The sequence below is a fragment of the Plectrocnemia conspersa genome, unplaced genomic scaffold, assembly GCF_051122295.1.
Source record: "Plectrocnemia conspersa isolate PC_06_02 unplaced genomic scaffold, ASM5112229v1 ptg000005l, whole genome shotgun sequence".
In the NCBI taxonomy this organism is placed as follows: Eukaryota; Metazoa; Arthropoda; class Insecta; order Trichoptera; family Polycentropodidae; genus Plectrocnemia; species Plectrocnemia conspersa.
Window position 1 is genome coordinate 18,498,595 of NW_028277169.1, and position 20,769 is coordinate 18,519,363.

Genomic DNA, 20,769 nt, shown 5'->3' on the forward strand with positions numbered 1-20,769 from the left:
TTTTAAAACTCGATGTGATATTAATTTAATTATTCTACAGTAGATCATTTGGATAAACCTCATCATCTATCGTCGCACGGTCCTGATGTTGCTATGACTCGCAACGATCAACCGCCTCTACCGCATGCACCGACAGGTCGGGGAAGACCACAGCATACCTCAAGCCATCAACATCATCTGCCATCATTAACAGCACCTTCAGATGCATCTCACAGAGAATCAAGTTTGACTCAGAAGTTGGAAACGGCCCTTGGTCCAGTTTGCCCATTGCTGCGAGAGATAATGGTGGATTTTGCGCCATTTTTGTCTAAAACATTAGTCGGAAGTCACGGACAAGAACTTCTTATGGAGGGTAAAGGTTCGCCTTTTATGAATGTGGCTTTTCACATTTAAAACCTATATTAACAATTGCTTACTTACATCACGGACTTTATTTTTATAGGATTGACTACATTTAAAAATAGCACTTCCGTCGTAGAACTTGTGATGTTGCTATGTTCACAAGAATGGCAGAACTCTCTGCAGAAACACGCCGGCTTAGCTTTTATTGAGCTTATTAATGAAGGTCGACTTTTATCTCACGCAATGAAAGATCATATTGTGAGAGTAGCAAACGAAGCCGAATTCATATTGAATAGAATGAGAGCTGATGATGTTTTGAAACATGCTGATTTTGAGGTGATCATCTTAATACTTAAAATTCATATCTGTATTCTAGAATAAGTTTAAACATGTCTCTACTTTTAGTCACAATGTGGTTCTACGGTGTTAGAAAGAGCTGAAGAAGAAAGGATGTGCGATCATCTCATTACGGCAGCTAGAAGACGAGATGGTGTAATCGCCTGCAGACTATTAGAGAAAGTTAGACATATAATGTCGAACAAACATGGTGCATGGGGAACATCAGAACCTTCTGAACTAAAGTTTGTCTCAGTTTTTTTATATGAAATCATTAAACAATACTCTGTCTTAATTTTTTATTAATATTTTAGACCTTGCTTTTGGAAGCTCGATCTATGGGAAGACGATGCTCGTAGAAGAAGAAGATTGGTTCACAATCCCAGAGGAACGTCTCATCCTGAAGCTACTCTACATCAAATCAACGACCAGAGTGCACCTCAAGATGCAATTCTTCAGGTTTGTTATCAAAACATGAAATAACAATTCAATACTTACAATAACATCTTTGAACATTCAGGCTAGAGAAGAGTTCCACTTCCAACTTGCTAATTCAAGACTTGGCCAAAATAGTTCCAATGGTGAATTAATGGACGACGCTGAGCTTCTTACAGATGACAGAGAACTAGATGTCGATTTGACAGGTAAATAATATACTTGTTAGAAATGTGTCATTAAATTTAAAATAATATATAATAAAATATGTAATTTTCTTTATAAATCAAATTCAGGACCTGTCAATATCAGCAGTAAAGCAAAACTCATTGCCCCAGGACTTGTAGCGCCTGGAACCGTGTCAATTACTTCTACTGAACTGTATTTCGAAGTGGACGAAGAAGATCCGGACTTTAGAAAAGTCGATCAAGAGGTAAGTCTTTTTCTATATTAATTTACACGGAAATTATTTCATGAACGTTACTCAAATTATCTAGGCCTTTGGCTACATAAATAGATAATCTGTTTCTATCTACCAGTTCCACGGTACCTTCCTTCGCTTATGCGACCCAGTTGTCGATAAACGGCAGTACATTACTTTTATCGTTGTTGTCACTTAGCAACGGGAAATATTATTAAATATATAACTAATTGAAATGTAAATGCAGTAATTCCTGCGGAGATATTCTCAGTGAACCGTGCATTAAATATAATGTTATATTGTTTAGGATAGAAATTAAGCTGTAAACATATTGCCATTCTAAATTTTTAAATATTTATAAATCATTTACTAAATTTGGTTCGAATAATTTTTGTATTGCATAACTTGCGAATCGATTGCATAATAATTTAAATTGTTAATCGTCATACATAAATAAATTGTAATCTTTTCAGAAAAGATGCAACATATTATAAAAAAGCGATCATTTCGTTTATGAAATAATCGTGGACATACAGTCAGAATAGAGATTAAACTTGAAAAATAAATGGTAAATGGGTTTTTAAACAATGCTATTTTATGTTATTTTTTATAATTAAGCTGTCCTAATTTCATTATGCTTAACTCACCGTCAGTGGCGTAGCTAGGGTATGTGCCGCCTGGGGGCGATCCTTAAAATTGCCGCCCCTCCCCCACATACATTTTTTTGTAGGGTAATAAAATCTGAATTTCTTAAAATAATTAATTGGTTATTGTTAAGTTCTTGTTATTTGTGGATATATATACATATATATTAGTGCATTCAGGGTTAAGAACCACACTAGACGATCCCATCGCGAATATGCCGCCCCCAAGCAAGCTCCGCCCGGGGCGGCCCGCCCCCCTCGCCTCCTATAGCTATGCCACTGCTCACCATACTAGAGCTTTTTTCTGCTTCAAAGTTTACGTAATAGTATTTATAACTACTGATTAATTTTCTTATTAAATGACTTATTTTAATATTTTTAATTAAATATCTTTATTTATGACTAATAGATAAATATATTCTAGATTTGTATAAATGAATACCTTTTTACCACGTGTCTGTAAATAACTAAAGAAGTTCATGTCATTAAATAATAATTCATCATACTTTTTTTCCAACAAATTAATTTGTTAAAGATCTTCAAAGCACAAAAAAAATATTTTGCCCATTATTTTATACAAATTATGAAGTTTACAAAACACGGTCATATAAATTATTGGCATTCCTGGCATACTTATCAAAAAATGTATCAAGCGCCTCTCTCGAGGGTTCTTGACTCTTGCGCTTCGATGTTGAGAGGTCCCCCCATTCAAGCAAAAGGTCTTACGACAAAAGGCGAATCCCATGCTCTATTGGTGGCCCTTGTAAGCGCTGCGGGGCCCCATTGTTGGCATGTCAGAACTCTTTTCTCCGAAACTGCGGGGGTCACGAGAGCGGCGGGAGTCTCGTTTTTTTCTACCATACACCAAAAGCAAACACACATGAACCTCTTTTTATTTATTTGTGTGTGCATTTTATATTTGTTTAGGACCGTTTTGTGGTGCTCCTGTAATCAATCTGCAATTTGGACATGTTATTCGGTTCAAAGATGAACGATGTGATGTGTTCATTTGGGACGTTCGTCTCCTTTATGCGAATCTGACATTTCACAAACACTTTTTCAAACCCCTCAAAATTAATATCGTTAGATGCTTTCAACCAGTTTTTTATGTAATATTTATATTCGATATTTATTATAACAAATAATAATAATTCATTAGTCAGTTGTGAATATCAATATTTGAATCTGATCGTCGATAAATTTATGGCACTGTGAATCGTTTAGTGACTCAGAAAGCCTCCCACATATTTTCCATACTGTTCCGACAGGTGTACTAAATCTATTAAAATATATTTTGTATTTTCTTAATCAATGTATTTTTACAATTTATACCAGTTCGATAAATCAATGGTGTAAATCATGTTTATAAATCTAGGAATCATATGTGCAAATATTGTCTGAGTGATTAACTAAAGAAGTGCTAGGCTAACATATACATATGCTTTTAAGTGTTCTAACAATGAGTAATACTTTTTTTTAAGTATTTAAATAAGACCTGGAATCAAATTGAAAGGTGTTAGTGATCATTATAAATTGAATTTTAATCATTACAGATTGGACTTTCTCAGCTTTTCCTAATCTCGCGAATGAATATTTTGAATAATAATAGACAGCGACGGCACAATTTTATTGCTTTTGGCGTAGATTCTAAACAAGGGCCCTCTTGAATTTGGCCAGAAAAATACATGTCATTTAATGAAATGGTAATAATAAAAAAACGACTGCTGACTGGCAATCCTTTACCCTTCCCCTTGGAAAAATCTTAAATTACGCCCCTCCTGTAAAGACTAATATTCTTTGGATTAAAATATTTGTAAAAACGAACGTAGAGAAATTCAGACACAAACTCAAAGAAGTTCTTAAAACAATTTTTTAAGAAAAAGCTTGCGTTTCACATATAATTATCACAAAGGTTAGTCTACTATTAATTTTCTTTTAAAGCGATGAAAACTAAAGCAGATAAATATCGAAACATATCCTTAAAAAGGGTATGGAAACAGTTTGCGTTTCACACAAAAGTCTACTATTTATTTGGCTTTGAAAGCTATGAAAACGAACGCATAAAAAAATAGAAACAAACCTAAAAAGGTCTTAGAATACTGAACTAATTGCAATTTTTGCTTATAAAAGCTTTGAAAATGAACAATGATGAATTTAAAAACAAAGCGCAAAATGATATGGGAATATTTAACAAATTATTAAGAATTAGCATTTCACACAAAATTACCACAAAGCACAAATGTAACTCTAGTATTATTTCGCGTTGAAAGAAACTAACAAAGAAACGTTTAGAAATAAACCTCAAAAGGTCTGGGAACTGCTCTGGTCAGCTCTGGCATGGCTCTGGTGTGACTTAAAACTTTCGATATCACTGGGGTCTTGCGAAAGAATGGGGTTTCTCGGATCTTATACGAAATGTGTGACTAATCAAAATTTTAATTGATAAGCCAATGCTTTACATATATATTTCTTATAAAAACTTGATCACGTTTTCTTGCATTCCTCGAAAAGCTTTAAAGTAGTTCCGGGAACCGTAGGAAAGCGTTTCAAAATTCTTAGAAACGTCGTTATCTTCTCGGTCGTTATCTTAGTGGTCGCTACAAATATTTCTTAATTGGGTGCCGCGACTGTTGAAACATTTGGGACTGTTAAAAGTTACAACTGATTTGATTTATTATAAAATTATAAACAATGTCCTATGACTTTGTTAACATCCCTCATGATTATGTACAATGTACTAGCATCATTACAAAAGTATGTTTAGTGATCTTCACTTAATTGGAATATTCCCTTCTCTCTTATTATATAAAGACACATTCTACAAAATGAAAAAAACTGTATATCTACCACACAATTACAAAAATTCTTAGCGTTCTTAACTTGCAGTTTTTATGATCAGGCCGCGATCCGCGGTTGGCAGCTCCGTCCCTCGAGATAGCGTTATTTTATAGCTTCACGGGTCGCGATATAAAGTTTCCCAGGTGGAGCGAGACGCGTCACCTGCGGTTCGGAGCCGCTCGGTGGCGCCACGGGCCGGGGCCCCCACGGGTCCCCCGCGGGTCCGATCCCAGGGGTCCCGACCTTACATTGACATACATATCTGCTCTTATCCGAACCTGCGTCTGCGACCCCACCAATTTCACCATTGATTGAATTTCAATCGTCCGCCGTAAATACTTTATAATAAAAAAAAACACTATACAAAATATGTTTATTATCTGAGCAACAAGTCGAAAAATGACGATTTCAATCTTTCGAGAATTTTGATTAATGGAAATTATTTCAGTATGAAATGTTCTTAATTTACATAAACATATTATTTTAATAACTTTTTGCTCAATAATATGCAAAAATAAGGAGTAAATCACTTTTCTACTACCGCATCATATAATGTCCTTTCACCTTCCTCTATTCAAATGTATTTATAGTCTACTATACTTTGATGATTTTTACCGTAATAAATATATTCTAGCAATCTGATATATTATATACTGTACTTATAACTTATTGACAAAACATTATGCGCAGGGGTTTTACTAAAAAAATATTGTACTAATTTGTTTTAGTGCTTATTTCCAACTAGAGAATTTTCCCATCCGCTCATTTATTGTATATATAGATAGTTCCAAATCAGAATCCATTATTTACATCTTTATATTGTTTCAATTCTTCTTCAGTATTATTATCATTGATATTTTGGCGGACGGATATTATAATATGACCTTTTCATCATCTGTTTTTTTATAGTACCATATATTCATTGAAACCGATTAATTAAATACTATTATTTATTTTAAGAATGATATTACGGTCACCTTATATTATGTCTACTTATAAAGTGTTTTTTGTACGTATAAATTTTTGTCAACTTTTATTATCCAACTTTTTTTAAAACTTCGGTTCGTATGCTTTTAATTGGCGACCCTCTCTTACCTGTCCTAGATGGGACCCTTCGATACAGGGCCACCATCATCAATATCAATCTTGTCACCGGACTTCACGCCAGTTATGCTCGTAATTAAAATTTATTATTACGACCTTAGTCAGGTCGCGTTAACTTCTCTCCAGAATTGGGCATTTTATTTATTTGTACAATTTATAAGGAACGCGCGTAGCGCAGTGGATTATTTTAAAGACATTCTGTAAGGTTCGAATTCCGACCGCGCATGGTCGTTAATTTTTTTCTTCCGAGGAAACAATTTAAGCGTAATTGTATTTTTACATTTCAAGTACCACCTGTATATGAACTATGTAATTGTATTTAATTAAATGATTTTGATATTATAAATATTTTCTTTTATAAAAAATATTAGTCAAAAACAATTCAAAATGTCTTATAAAAATCAACCACTTTTTTAACATCCGCTTTGACCCAAAAAATCTATTGTGTATGAATCACTATGTAGATCTAACGTCGATCTTATTATTTTTTTCGCAATGTGGAATGAGGGATCAACAACCAGTTATATTATTTTTAATTAACTAAAAATATTTTTATCTCTAGCAAATTGTAAAAGAACTCATCTTTTTTCAAAAAATATATTAAACTGCCCATATTGCGCAATTATACATTTATATTTTATTGATTTTACTATGAAGAAATACTTTATTTGCATATATATTTTTTTATTCATTATTAAAGTAATTTTTCAAATGATTAGAATGGTACGAAAATATCTAAAAATATATACAAATCGAAAAACAGAAATTTTACAAATATTATAATAAATAAATTGGTGGATCTCGACGAAGCTCATCAACGCCAGCAATCTTGGTTGTTACCTTGTGTGTCGTTTATAAATCCTGTGGTTGTGAAGGCTTCAAGGAGGGTTTGAGGTCTTGTAATAAAACTCTTGGTAACTATAACTTCCATGTTTTTGAAAAACTTTATTAACACACCATAAAAGAATTGTTATCGCCACCAGCTGGCTACGACTCAAGTGAAAATTGATATTTTCAGTGTCCTGGCGGACCATTTGGTACAGAAAGCTTGTTATATTTAAGACACGTATTTTTCTCAATTTGCAATAGATGCTAAAATTGTAAATTTAAGAGAAAATTAACTTTTTATTGCGATTTGCTCCTAAAAATACAATGATTCGGAAAAAATATATTTATTTTTAAACCCTTTATGAAATTTTTCTTAATTTTTTCAAAAATAAATACCGTTTTTTATATATATAATAAAATGTAGGATAGATTTTTGCGAAAAATAGAAATAAAAAAAACGTATTTTTAATAATGCCCCTAAATCAAATAAGATTCTCCTGTTTGTAACGCTGTGTTAACAATATATTTTTTCATAAAAATATAAGTTCTTGTACTTTTCTGCAGTGGGATTTTAATTTTTTGGAGTACCTAATTTCGCCACTGACCAATACATGAAATAATAAAAACACTTCAATCTGTATATTGTGAGACTATGATAGTATTGGCTGGTCGATATGCATATATAGTCTTATAGATCACTCGCTCGTTTGGGCAGTGAGCGCTGCATAGTTTATATATTTGAAACGAAATGACCGCTTCCCGTACCATTCGGTCCGTCAGGACACTGATAATATCGATATTCACCCGAGTCGCGGCTAGCTCGTAGCGATCGATAAGCTTATCAATAAACCGAGAGTTTAATTAGCAGATTTGAAACTATTCTCGAAACCTTCAAAACTATAGGATTAATCAACGACACGCAAAATAACAACATCAATTTTATTAAGAACCGACAATTTATAACAATACAAACCATTTAATTTATTTGCCATAAATCAAATCTTTTTTTGCGTGACAAAATATTTCAAGATTTTATTTTCTAAATTGCATATTTTGATATTAGGTCATCTTAATTTAATGTATTGTCAAAATCGGTTACATTTTCCCGATAAACTGTTATTGATCGAAACGTCTTTTTCTCGCATACCCTATCAAAAAATAGCGGTAGATAGCAACCGGAAAGTATTTAACTTTTCTGCTTCCAAAGAATAGTGAATAAGAAAATAAATTAAGAAGTTTGACAATATAAAAAAATAGATTTTTAAAACAATAAATTATAATAACAACGAAAACCCTAAAAAATATGTAAGAAAAATTAGCATTAATTCGGATGATTGGTCTAATGGCTATAGATATGTTTTACTTTTATTTTCTTTATCGAATTAACAAAGATGTCCAATATGTGACGGTACAAATGAACATTTGACTGTTTAATTGAACTATTGTTTGGTATGTTCTACTCGAACTACCTTATTATTTAATGAAAACTTTTACGTCTAAATGGTCGCAACTTGGATAGTGATTTACGTATTTATATTAATTGTCCCGAATTCGCACGCAAACCGATAGTTCTCCACCGCTTCCGCCCAAATATTAGGTCTTCAATCAACCGGGAGGCCGTGTTGTCGGTCATGTCACCAGATTTCGTGCCCAGATAGCGCGACGTATAGTTTACGACTTCTAACTTGACGTGTTTCGAACCCTCGCCAGCCAAGACCCATCCGGGCAGGTTTGGCTATCTTTTTTCAATCATCGCTTCAAACAATAGGACAGGCGAAAACGGTCGCATGGATCTAACTAACAGCACACACGCTCAGGTACATTCTATAACAGCGAATTCGGAAGATTCGCACATATCTCAAATGCTGCTAGTGTCAGTATGTGGATGTGTATGTAAATAATGATTTACGATCGACGTTTTAGATATGTACGTCCAGTTAACGGCCTTACAACAAGTTATTTTCCCACAGTGTCACTTTCAATATTGTCAAATCGAAGAGCACATATGCGCGTATATATTTAATTATTTTTCGTTTCGTGATTTATAGACGTCAGTAATAGAAATCCTTTCATAATAGTCTGTCGCGTTTTTCGCGCGCGAAACCTGTGGGAAATCTCGACGATAAATGTTATTTATGTGAGTTTTAGCGTATTTGCTGGAAATTTATGCCTTGATATGACAGTATGTTTTATCTATGTATACATAATATTATTTATTCAGTGTGTTAACGATGCTGTTATTGACCGGTTTAGTTAAAAATTTGATTAAAAGTATATCAAACATATTTATTACTCTACTATAATAGCATATAAAAATGATATATGTTTAAAATAAGACTTGATGTAACCATATATGTATATACCGTTGCTATAAATATAATACATATCATGAAAACTAAATATTATACAATAAGAAAGTAGCGCTAATATTACAATAAATAATAATTTATACAAAAAAAACCCTCCCCTTCAAGCGTCCCTAAAAATCAATAATAAATACCTCAAAATGTTATGATTAACATAAAGAAACGACTTGGGATTCACTGACACTTCTGTTTTTCGTGTCCATTACAAATGACAAAAAATCTTTTTATTTTTCGATCTTTGTCTCCTAGCAGGACGCCACTAAAGTTATGTGACGTTTTTAGTACGTTAAAACACACAGTCGTATAGTCCACGATTATTATTTTATTTATTCCTGTAAGGCCAGTGTGTTTTGTTTTTATTGTCTTTCGCTCTTTTATGAGTGATAAATTATAAGTCATCCATTATACACCATCAACCTTTCATATTATGATATTCGATTTCAATATTGATGCTGCATGCATTACGAATAATATAAAAAGGTTTTGTAACTGCTTATATTATAATAAGTATAAATATTATTTGGACTTACATATAATGAACAATACATATATATTAAGTACTTAATTCGCTATAAAAGTTTACGTTGTACATTCTCGTTGACTTGTTTTATGACATAATAAAAGATGTCTCATATAAATTTACTTTGAACTATGACATTCGTGAAAAGGAATGTGAATCTTTAATAATAAAATGTTGTTTATTAGCATTTGTACTACTAATGGTAATAATAATAATACGCGACATTGCAGCAAAAACCTGCAACATCTAGGAGCTTAAATTTAATTTTTAATATTTTTAAATTAAAAATGTTTATCTTACCACAGCTTTTAGAAAATGCATATATTATCAAGGCTAAGTAACGAATTATTTATATTACTTGAAAGATCTGTGTTCGTATTCCACATGGAACGTAGTGCTATTTAATTTCTATCGTATCTGTGAGATCGGAATTAGTGACTATAATATAATTATAATTCCATTAGATCATCACATTTTATGTTTTTCTTGATTTTCCTAATCTCACAGATAAATAATTAAAATATAATCAAACTATGTCGTTTTACTTATTTTACTAATTTAAATTAATAAAATAATTGTCACTTATTTATAGCCTGGTATCTCGTGTAATGAGAATTTTTATTTTAACTTTTCTCTTGGTATTGGAATTTTCTTATAGAAAAATTATATTTCATTAAACTACTTTTCAACGTGCCCTTTTCATTGTTATATACGCTATACTACCTTATTAAAAATGCGCTTATAACGTAATGCCGCCTACGAAAAAGAGCAATCTCTTTTTGAAAGTCACCACGACTGGAACTACCTACTCAACAAAAGTCCATTGAAAGATTCCATTTTGGCAAAAACTCCACAGCTCACCAGCTCTCGCCACACAGCAATTAGTACTTTATTATCTGCCGACCGGTATGCGAATTCGTACCGAATGAAAAAAATTGCACCAAGAATGGTTCAATCGAAGCGAAAATTCTCCACGATGCCACGAAGGGGAAGAGTCCGGTTGACGTTTGGCATCTTAATAATTAACACGATGCACGGTTATGAATTTGCGATATTTTTTCGGGAACACCCGGTGTAGTGATCAATTTGTCTCGTTGTGTGACGTTTTAATTTCTCGTTGCTGATTGCGAATTTTCATATTTAATTACCTGCGCAAACAATTGCTTCCAGCCGCAAAAAAAGAAAAGCATAAATCTCTTATGAATAATGCAGAAGGTGTCGTCTGCGAAATTTGCGCAAAGCTTTTTTCCTGCGGTGCTTTTTGCAGAGCTCCGTAGATCTGAGATGGACCACCCACTTGGCAAACGCAATGTTGACAAAATACAAATTCATCGTAGACACTATCACATTACATTTTATACAATTTACATACTAGATACGTCAACATTTTGATTTATTTAATTGTTTCTAAATAAATATTTTAGATTAATCTGTTTAGCCAATTTATTTTACCGTATTTTTCAAACATATTTTCGGGACATAATATGAATAGTTACATAAAAACATGCAACGAATAAAGTAAGAAAAGCCCAACAAAATAATCCATCCAAAACATTGCTGAAAAAATAGGTTTTTGTGCAAGTTCTGTCGTATTTTAATATAAGTATTATTTACATAAGATAACCAGAAATATTTTGAATGCGTTTGACATCCATCATTCGACTATAACGGACCATATTAAATATCTAAGAATTGTCCGGTAGCAAAAATCTTTGGTCTCATGCGAACTAACTGAAAATTGTATTATCTATCTGAGTGAGGATCTGTTCCTCAATTTTTATCGGACATAATATATAATATTCTTTAAATAAGTTTATGCATGAGGAATGGAGGAATTGTTTTTCACTAAAATAATGTTAGACCACTACCACAATCTTGCTGTAAAAAGTTCTCAATCAGTATGGAAGTTTTAATTCACAGTTACGGGTTTGAGTAGGGTTTAATAAAACTTGGCAACTCTTCTCAGCTATGAGAGTTTGATTTTTTTTAAATTAGAATCATGTTTTATAATAACTTTATAGACACGTTATAAAATAGTTTGTTTTTTGAGCTAGCTGCAATTGTAGTAAATATCGATATTATCAATGATTTGACCACTTGGCACGAAAGTTGTTTTTTAAATGCTTTCAAGATAAAGCATTTTCCCCTATATATATATATATATATATATATATAACATCAAGATGTTCTGAAATAAAAAAGACGGCATTTCATCTTTTCATCTTATTATAACTGACAAGCGCTTGTTGCTGACCAAACGCTCGTTGCTATGCGAGTAACATGGTCTTTCCTTGTTGACCGGAAATGTTGTTTTTATAATTGGCTCAAAATATTTTTCTGAAATATATGCAAAAGTTTCTTTACAATATAATATATGAAATTATCAATCAGCTATCGACGATTTTAATTCCTTTTTTTTAATGTTCTGCTACCACCGTCTTAGTCTTCCAATTATTTACTACCGTACATAGCTAATCCACTTGAGTCTAAACTTATAAAAAATCTTCTAAAGTAGTTGTATAAGACTTTTTAATCAGCTTCGTCTCGGTTCATTTTTAACTACGACCCTTACCTAGTTGTATTTTGCCTTCGCTATTTAGTCATTGTTCTCAATTTTGCCATCGAATCTAAAATAATTATGTTAATTAATAATAGTTTGTTTACTACTTATGCAAACTAGCAAATAATATAAGAGTATAAATTGTACATTTGACGCATATCACCGCTGACGTGCCCAATTAGCAATCTCGTAGCGATATATTTTTTCAACATCCACAACACCGTATCAACCAATTCCTCTTTTTGTATGCACTGTTAACAGTCATGACTAATCAACGGTCATGGCTTATTATTATAATAACTCGTTGGCTTTGAAAAAAACATCCAAAAGACGTTTGATATAATGAATCGTAACATCTCATCGTCGATCGTCCCGAGATGCGAGATACGCCGCGACCACTATGTACTTTATAGTGAAAAAATGGTGGATAAAAAAGCTAACATACATAGTTTTAACGTCGTTCGTAAATTAGAACTCGCCATTAGTTTGACAACCATTCATAAAGTCGTGTTTGGTCTCTTGTGGGCATGGCATTGTGTGGTATTTTAGCGCCGTCGCTCATGGTGAGGCCTTCGCCTCATCCAACCTCTCATTACCATTCCAATATATCATCCGCTCGTTATCTGCCTCCTAATACTTGCCAGCCTCTTCCCGAGGGTGTTTTAACTGAAGCAAAGATGCCCAAACGTTCGTCGAGATTTTATCAAATATTTGATAGTCTGGTACAATAAAATGAACCTACCTTAATAACTTGAAATATTATACAATTAAAAAGTAAAAGTAAGGTTCATTTTCGACTGAGTAAAAATTTCCAACATACATATAATAATTACAGTTAATCTTTTGAAATTAATTTTCATATTTTTATTAAAAGTTAATTTCAAAAATATACATACGTATAATAGCATACAGACATATTATCTGCACATTACTGGTCCATAACTATCTCCATTATTTACAATTTTATTGTTGAAGTTATATAATAAAAATAATGTAATAAAATCTCCGTAACTATAGTTAAATTTAAGGGGGGTAATATAAAACATTTTACAAATTTAATTATTTGCTTTAAACGTCAAAAAATAACACTTTTTTTGGTTCTCATTTTTCAATAAATCATATAACCTCTCGATTTTTTTAAATTTAATAAAATATCATTTATATAGTATTAAAAAATATACTCTGATATAATACTTTAAGTATATAATAATATAAATATTATTAATCAACAGCAAGATTTTAATTTTTAAAACCGATTACAAAAAATAAAAATACCAATGAAATGGTAAAGCTTTAAAAAGTATGTCAATGACGAATAATGTACCTAACAAATTCATTTCCTTTCTTCCTTTTTACGATTAAACTTGCATTAAGTCATAACGACATTTAATGCATTTTCTTTTAAAAACATTAGTTTGAAGTAAAAAAATAAAAAAGTTAGATTAAATTTTGTAGGTATGTAGTTTAAAGTTTTATTTCAAAATTATAATGCGTAAGATCTTAGATCATTAATAATAACGAATTATATATGTAAATTAACAGCCGTATATATTTTTTAATTATCATTTTTTACTGTTTTGACAAATTATATAAAATTGGAAATATAGTATAAAATCTATTTTGTCGAGACATGAAAAATGAAAATAATTTCATATCATTGTAAATTTCAGCATATAACCTAAAATATACAAATACATATGTATGTATATTATTGCTACTTACGAGATTTATTCTTGAATTACATATAATAAAAATCTCTTTAGAATCACTTATAAAATTATATTACAATAAAAGTAATATGAAATGTTGAATTACACAGGCATTATATTCCATACCGTCGTGAGTGGGCGTGCTTTTATTTTGTCATCCATAATATCTCGGCTGATATATCTGGAGCCCGAATGCTAATAGATTCGGAACATCCATAAATCAGGGCAATCAAATAACTATAAAATATTGAAATAAAACAACAGACATGGTAATTGTTTATGTAAACAAATAGGAGACCGGCAATTAGCTCTGAACTATCTGTTGCCCTCGAGCGAGTTATACTCTGCCGGCTCGGAACAAGGCGCGAACTGGTCAGATATTTATTTAATGGTTTATATATAAAGAACTATGCTTATACGTTATGACGTCCTTAATGTCTCATTAAAATCTTCATGCTGTATTTTATGCTCTTGTGTTGTTTTTTTTTTAATTAACACTTAGATCTATCAAGTCAGATTAGAACGAATACAATCCATTCTTTTCAGAATTGTGCCATAAAATGCGTTGAAAAAGTAATATGCTTTTTTAATTTAATAGACACAGTTCGTCCCTGATTAAACGAGACAAAATAATCGTTTTCAAAGAATTGCTCCTGCCGGAGGCTGTTTGCTCGGCTCATATTCAATTACGCTCACGACTTGTGGCGGATACGTCCGCCATACCAATCGAAGAAGTTTGATGTTTGACCAACGAAGAGAAAGATTATGTATTTGAGCAGATACATGAGTAATCTAAACTATGTCAATTATCCTTGAGCGTCCACTGTGACGCCTGTATTAACGTCGAAGCGATCTTAATTGAATTTTAAAAGGATTTTTACTCTCGACGATCCGTCGATTATTCATACGCAATGGCGCAAAGGTATACGAGGAAAAAAACTGATGGATGAGTATTATGATGTGCTCGAACGTCCGCCATATGTATCCATAATTAAAAACGCGGCACCCGTTAAACGGAAAATATATACATATAATAAAAATAAATAGGCGGTTATTAATAACGCCGAAGAATTCGACACCCATAAAAGTTACACCTGTGACCGCCGACTGTCACAATTGGACCGGACACTGATACAATATTAATAATCGATTACGCCCAGTGTCGCTATCGATCATCGTTATCATGATACGTCATCGCATTGCTCTATGATTAATTTAGATGGTTTTATTGTGCATATAAAACAGAGATTAATCCTAACAAAGTTTTAGCAATTTGCTATGATATGTCAGCCTATATATCATATAGCACAGATATACATTTCTTAATTTTAAAGAGTTATAGCATTTTATACTGTGTGATTTTTAATATAAATGATTATTTTTGTTACCTGATATTATTTTTTTTCAATTTGCGTGTCATTTATATTATAACTCTTTTTTTTTGTCATGTTATAGTTATATTATAAAAACATATTATCCCGCTAAGGTAAAGATATTATTAACGCCACAAATATAAATTAGTTATTAAGCACGTTAATGGATGAACATCCTTTCGTGCGTCCAGTAGCTCTCGGATCATTAAGTCTAGCGTCAATCCTGACGATGCCCGTCTCGCGTGTTTGGACACGAGATGAGATTTTTAATCTGTGGCGCGCGTAACGGTAGCCGAATGGTGTATTTTGAAGAAGGTCAGACGATGATCGTTTCTGACTCGACTCAGATAGTTCAGCGGGCCCTGGAACCCAGAACTCATGCATAATATTCAATTTTCGAGGCTATATTTCAGTGTGCCGTGACCAGGCCGTTATTATCCTGTCAACAGGTTGATATAAGCAAGCGCCAACTGTATCGATTCGGAAATTATGGAAAAAAAAAATGTGTGTATATGTACAATGTATAACCAACTCGCGCGCTCATGCCCATGTTTGTATTTTACGGGACGCAAAGTGTAAGAATAATAAATAAAATAACGATTAAGTGAAGGAAAAAATGAAAATCGGGTTGCGATTTCGTGCGTCGATGTCGCCGCGAGCGAAGGGTTTCGAAAACGCACGCTCGTTGAGGTTCTTTCACACAGAAATTATGAAAAATTAAAGTTTTACATAGTAATGAGTACAGTTTTTAATTTATGTAAGTTAAAATAATATATAGAATGGTTAAATCAAGGAAAATATTGGTAACAATAGTAGTGTTATGTAGGAGATAGGTATTTTTAGATACCGTTTCATTTACTATTAAATATATTATATTTTATTCTATATTATAAATTATCTTTTCCAAGCTCAGCAAACGCAGTAACTACTTGGTTCTTTGAACAATTATTTTAGGTGTTTTTTTACACTATTTTTGATAATGTTTGTTCAAATATAGGTTGTTTGGAATGGCAGTAATATTTTAATAGCTCTTTCATTCAATTCCGTATATTCCTCATTATCACCAATTTTGATCCAAAAAACATCAGATGATTCATTATCAAATATTTAAAATTTAACTTACACGATAATTCAAAAAATGCATTTTCCTGAGATACTTCGTTGTTTCGCTAATTGGTGAAGCTAAATTCTCATTTCAACGTTTTTCGTCTGAATCACATTTAATTAAAAATGTTTATATTTTGACCTATTTTGCAGAAAATACATAAAAAAATAATATACAATATTACAGTAGCTGGTTGTCAAACTCTGTGTTTTTAGTGAAAGCTGTGGCGTATGCTGACGTAGTGTGTAAAAGTAAAATTTCTTATCTTCAGTAAAAATTGTACTTACATATTTATCTTTTTATTCTAGAATCATTAGCTATTGGCATAGCTCATAAATCATAATATAGCTTAACTGAGCTTATTTTAATTCCACTACCATCGGTTGAAAATATCGAAAAAAAAATATCCCGTTACTAAATAGCATAGTTGATACGACTACTGTTAATAAACACTGAAAGAATAATGATATGATCGTTAATTTACCGTTACACGTTACCGAGCGTTCTCACTGCGATGGCGTCGTCACTATTTTATTGCTTTTGCCGTGGATTTTTGACTTCTGAGAAGGGACAATTGTTTTTTGGGCTCTCCTATTGGGCAAAATTCCATTTAGTTGTGCATTATTCGATTCTCACTCGTAACATTGTTATGAAAGTCCTACTATAAACGCTTGATAATAGAGCCTTTTCAACGCGATGGCACGATTTTATTGCTTTTTATCTTGACTGGAAATTCACTATATGACAACATTGAGCAGTAAATAAAACATGACTAATTATTAGTTAAATATTATGAGTAGATATTTTTAATAATTTTTAATGCCTAATCAAAATATTTTGCATAAAATATAATTTTAGAAAATATGTTGCAAATGTAACTATTTTTTTATTTATTTATAGCATAGAAAGGGTTAACTCGTACTTAATATTATTTATTCAAGAAATTATATTACGATGTAAAAAAAATAATATAAAGTGGCATTTTTGTCATGAGGCCCGGAATCATTGTTTTCCCAGGGTTGACTCTCGACGGCCCCGCGTATAATGACGATGGATTATTGTAGTACAGGCGGTCCTCGACTTTCGCACATAATTGGTTCCTGAAAATGTGTGCGAATGTTGAATGTTCGAAAGTAGAGGGAAGTACAAAAAAATTGAAATTGTGTGTATTTTAAAATATTTATTTATCAAGTAAATATAAGATGCTTAAGAGGCGTTTAAAAGACACGTTTAAGTGGGGTTTGCGGGTGTTTCCTTTGAAAAGTTATCAAGAGTTAACTGTTTTCCACTATTCTTTTTCTTTTTTTCATATAGTATTTTATAACATGCTATGTCTTTATTGATCGCCCCACGCACTTGAGATATGCGTTCTCTGTTGGAATCAAAATCTTCCATAATATTTAAAAAATTGTCAAGATGCGTGAAGGCTTCGTTCATATTTTTCATTGTTAAAGAGTTTTCCAAAATAAACCTGTCTCATCTACGTTAAATATTTGGCTAGAGGAATATTCTCCATCTTCAATAATTTTGGATAATTAGGAAATAAATTCTTTTGCAGCATCTTTATCCGCATTAGCCGATTCTCCAGTAAATTTAATAATGTGAAAAGAATGCCTCGTTTTAAAATTGTAAGACCAACCGTTATACTTGTTTGAAATACCGTGTTAAAATATTTTTTTGAATCTATCCTGTAAATCTTTGTGCAAACTAAGACATCTTTTCGATGTTGGTCATCGATCCATGATTACAAAGATTTTTCCATTTCCTCCATGTTTTTTTGGAAACATATCTTTAAAGATTGTGGAAATATATCTTTAATTTCCACAATTTTGAACATATTTCTTAATTATATTTTTATTTTGAAAAATTGAATATATCGTAGACCTGTTTGTATCATACGAACGTTCGATTGAAGCAAAAGATTCACCGCTATCAAAATGTCTAATAATTTCCATCTTTGTCTCGAATCGTGTGAAGTTTATGAGTTCTTGATTTCTTTTTGTTCGTATCAGCCCTGAAGTTTTTCCGTTTCTCACTCATGTTTATAATTTTTTTTGAAAAAAAAAGTTTAAATTTAAAAAATATGTTTTTTTTAAATGTACGAAATAGCGAATTGTGCGAAAGTCGAAGTCGAGGGCCGCCGGTATAAAGTTAAAGTAAAAGTACGTATCACGTTTGGGGAAGCTGGACGCGCCACCAGCCGCGGTTATAAATCGCAAACCGACGAGTTAACAAACAGGGGGGCGTACTCCGGTTATTGAATAAGAGAGCCGGGGCACTTAACGGGTTAACGCGTGTACGGCCGGCGACGACGAGGGTTGCCATAACGCCGGGCGTTAAAACGGGGAACGCTCGTAAAACACGCGGCCCGCCGAAGGCGTACGTATCGTTGTTTAAAATCGCAAAACGCGCACGCCTCCTTGCCAATGTAATCGCACGAGTACCGACACTTTGAGCGTCGTAAATAAGACGACGACGCACGCAGCAGTGCCGAAGAGAAAGATGCGTGCTGAAAGATAAAACCGGAGAAAATGTACACGTATGAAATTACAATACTGTTTGGAATCGTTGTTAATTTATACGATGCTAGCTATAGATATTGTTGGAGATACGGGCGTAAATCAAAAATCGGTTTGGAGAGAGATCTTAGATTTGAACCCACAATTTCTCTTGACCGAGTCATTGATTTTGTTCAATATCGCTTGTCTTAGAGATTGATTCCATTTCATTCTAGTGCAGCTGCTATCAACAGCTTTTAAACAATATGCACTACTTTTCTACAAAATATATATTTTTAGTTAATATATTATAATACGAAGATCACTAATCCACAAGGGGTACAGTGTTTTTGATAATTATAATTTCTTATCCCATTAATCATATTTTTCTAATCAAGTGAAAATTATTATCTATATAAAACTCCAGGTTTGTCATTAATGTTATAAAGTTACTTTGTTAACATTTTTAATATGCAAATAATGCAAGTATAATAAAGGAAAAGTATAATCAAGATCACGTATTTTTGCATGTGCATGTTCAAATTCTTCACCTTCTCTCTCATTCATCCGTTCCTCTTGCAAACACCGCAATTTTTGTAGAGCTGGCAAACAAGCTAATTAATAAGTGACTTTAATTAGTGAACGGTTTGAATACTAGATCTAATCGTATAAAGATAAACCATCGTGATCATTAAAAGTTCTCTCTAATTAAAATAACATTAGAATATATTAAACCACTATTTGAAAACATATTACTAATTCTATTTATATATAAATCAACAAATTATGCAAAAGTCGTAAAATATATAAGTAACTTAAATTTAAAAATACTTAATTAATGTTCGGAATAGACTGGGACGAATTGGCGACATGGCCGAAAATTTATTTTTACATCATATTTTATATAAGATTCTCACTTTTGCTATTATGTGGTAGATATTCAAGTCACGTGGATTTATTTATCACGCCAATCCAATCCTAGCACTGTATTATTATTACCAGCACTCAAATTTTGGGCCCGCCAAAAAAATAATTATCAGTCCCCCAACCCTCTAAAAAAATCTGAATTACTTAAAAAATTAATTACATATAAACATAATTAAAATAAATATATCGTCCAGCCCGTATTGTAGGAATTAACTGTTATAAGTAATTTTGATTCGTCAGTAAAATTGTATAGGAAATCCCATATACTATTTCCACAAAATGTATAAACATCTTCAAGAATAGCGAAAAAATATTGAATTTCTGGAAAACATTTAACAACATCATTTATAACTAAATTCAGAGTTGGAATTATTTTTATTTTTTTAAATTTATAGATACCCCATTGTATGCTGCACTCATAACATTGGCACCGTCATATCCTTACCCTTTATATTAACTTAATTAAATATTATTTTATTACAGTAAGTTTAATGTGCTTAAATATAAATCATTAACTAATTGGTCGTATATTTCTATAAATCCCATGAAAATTTATTGAATGTTTATGAATGTTAATGGAGTACCGAAACACGCTCGATATCGAGCGCCGACACGATTTTATTGCTTTTGACGTGAACTTTTGCCTTCTGAGAAGTGATAATTGTTTTTGCGGTCTCCTATTGAACTAAATTCGGTTTGAATATACTTTAATAAGACCTCTTATATTAGAAGTCTGTACTAATATCAGTAAGGACAGCTATCA

General features: G+C 32.1%; 1 protein-coding gene across 7 annotated transcripts in view; it reads left to right on the top strand.

Moving 5' to 3' along the window:
- Positions 1–20,769, top strand: part of rg (A kinase anchor protein rugose) — a 529,428-nt gene that overhangs the window by 382,856 nt on the left and 125,803 nt on the right. For 4 of the 7 annotated variants that reach the window (XM_088185374.1, XM_088185375.1, XM_088185376.1 and 1 more), the window contains 6 exons: positions 41–352; positions 443–678; positions 748–923; positions 993–1,137; positions 1,199–1,322; positions 1,410–1,546. In XM_088185374.1, coding sequence (XP_088041500.1) covers positions 41–352; positions 443–678; positions 748–923; positions 993–1,137; positions 1,199–1,322; positions 1,410–1,546 — 1,130 coding nt within the window. Of the gene's footprint in view, positions 1–40; positions 359–442; positions 679–747; positions 924–992; positions 1,138–1,198; positions 1,323–1,409; positions 1,547–20,769 lie in introns of all 7 variants that reach the window. The other 3 variants (XM_088185373.1, XM_088185379.1, XM_088185378.1) reach the window with 1 other exon arrangement.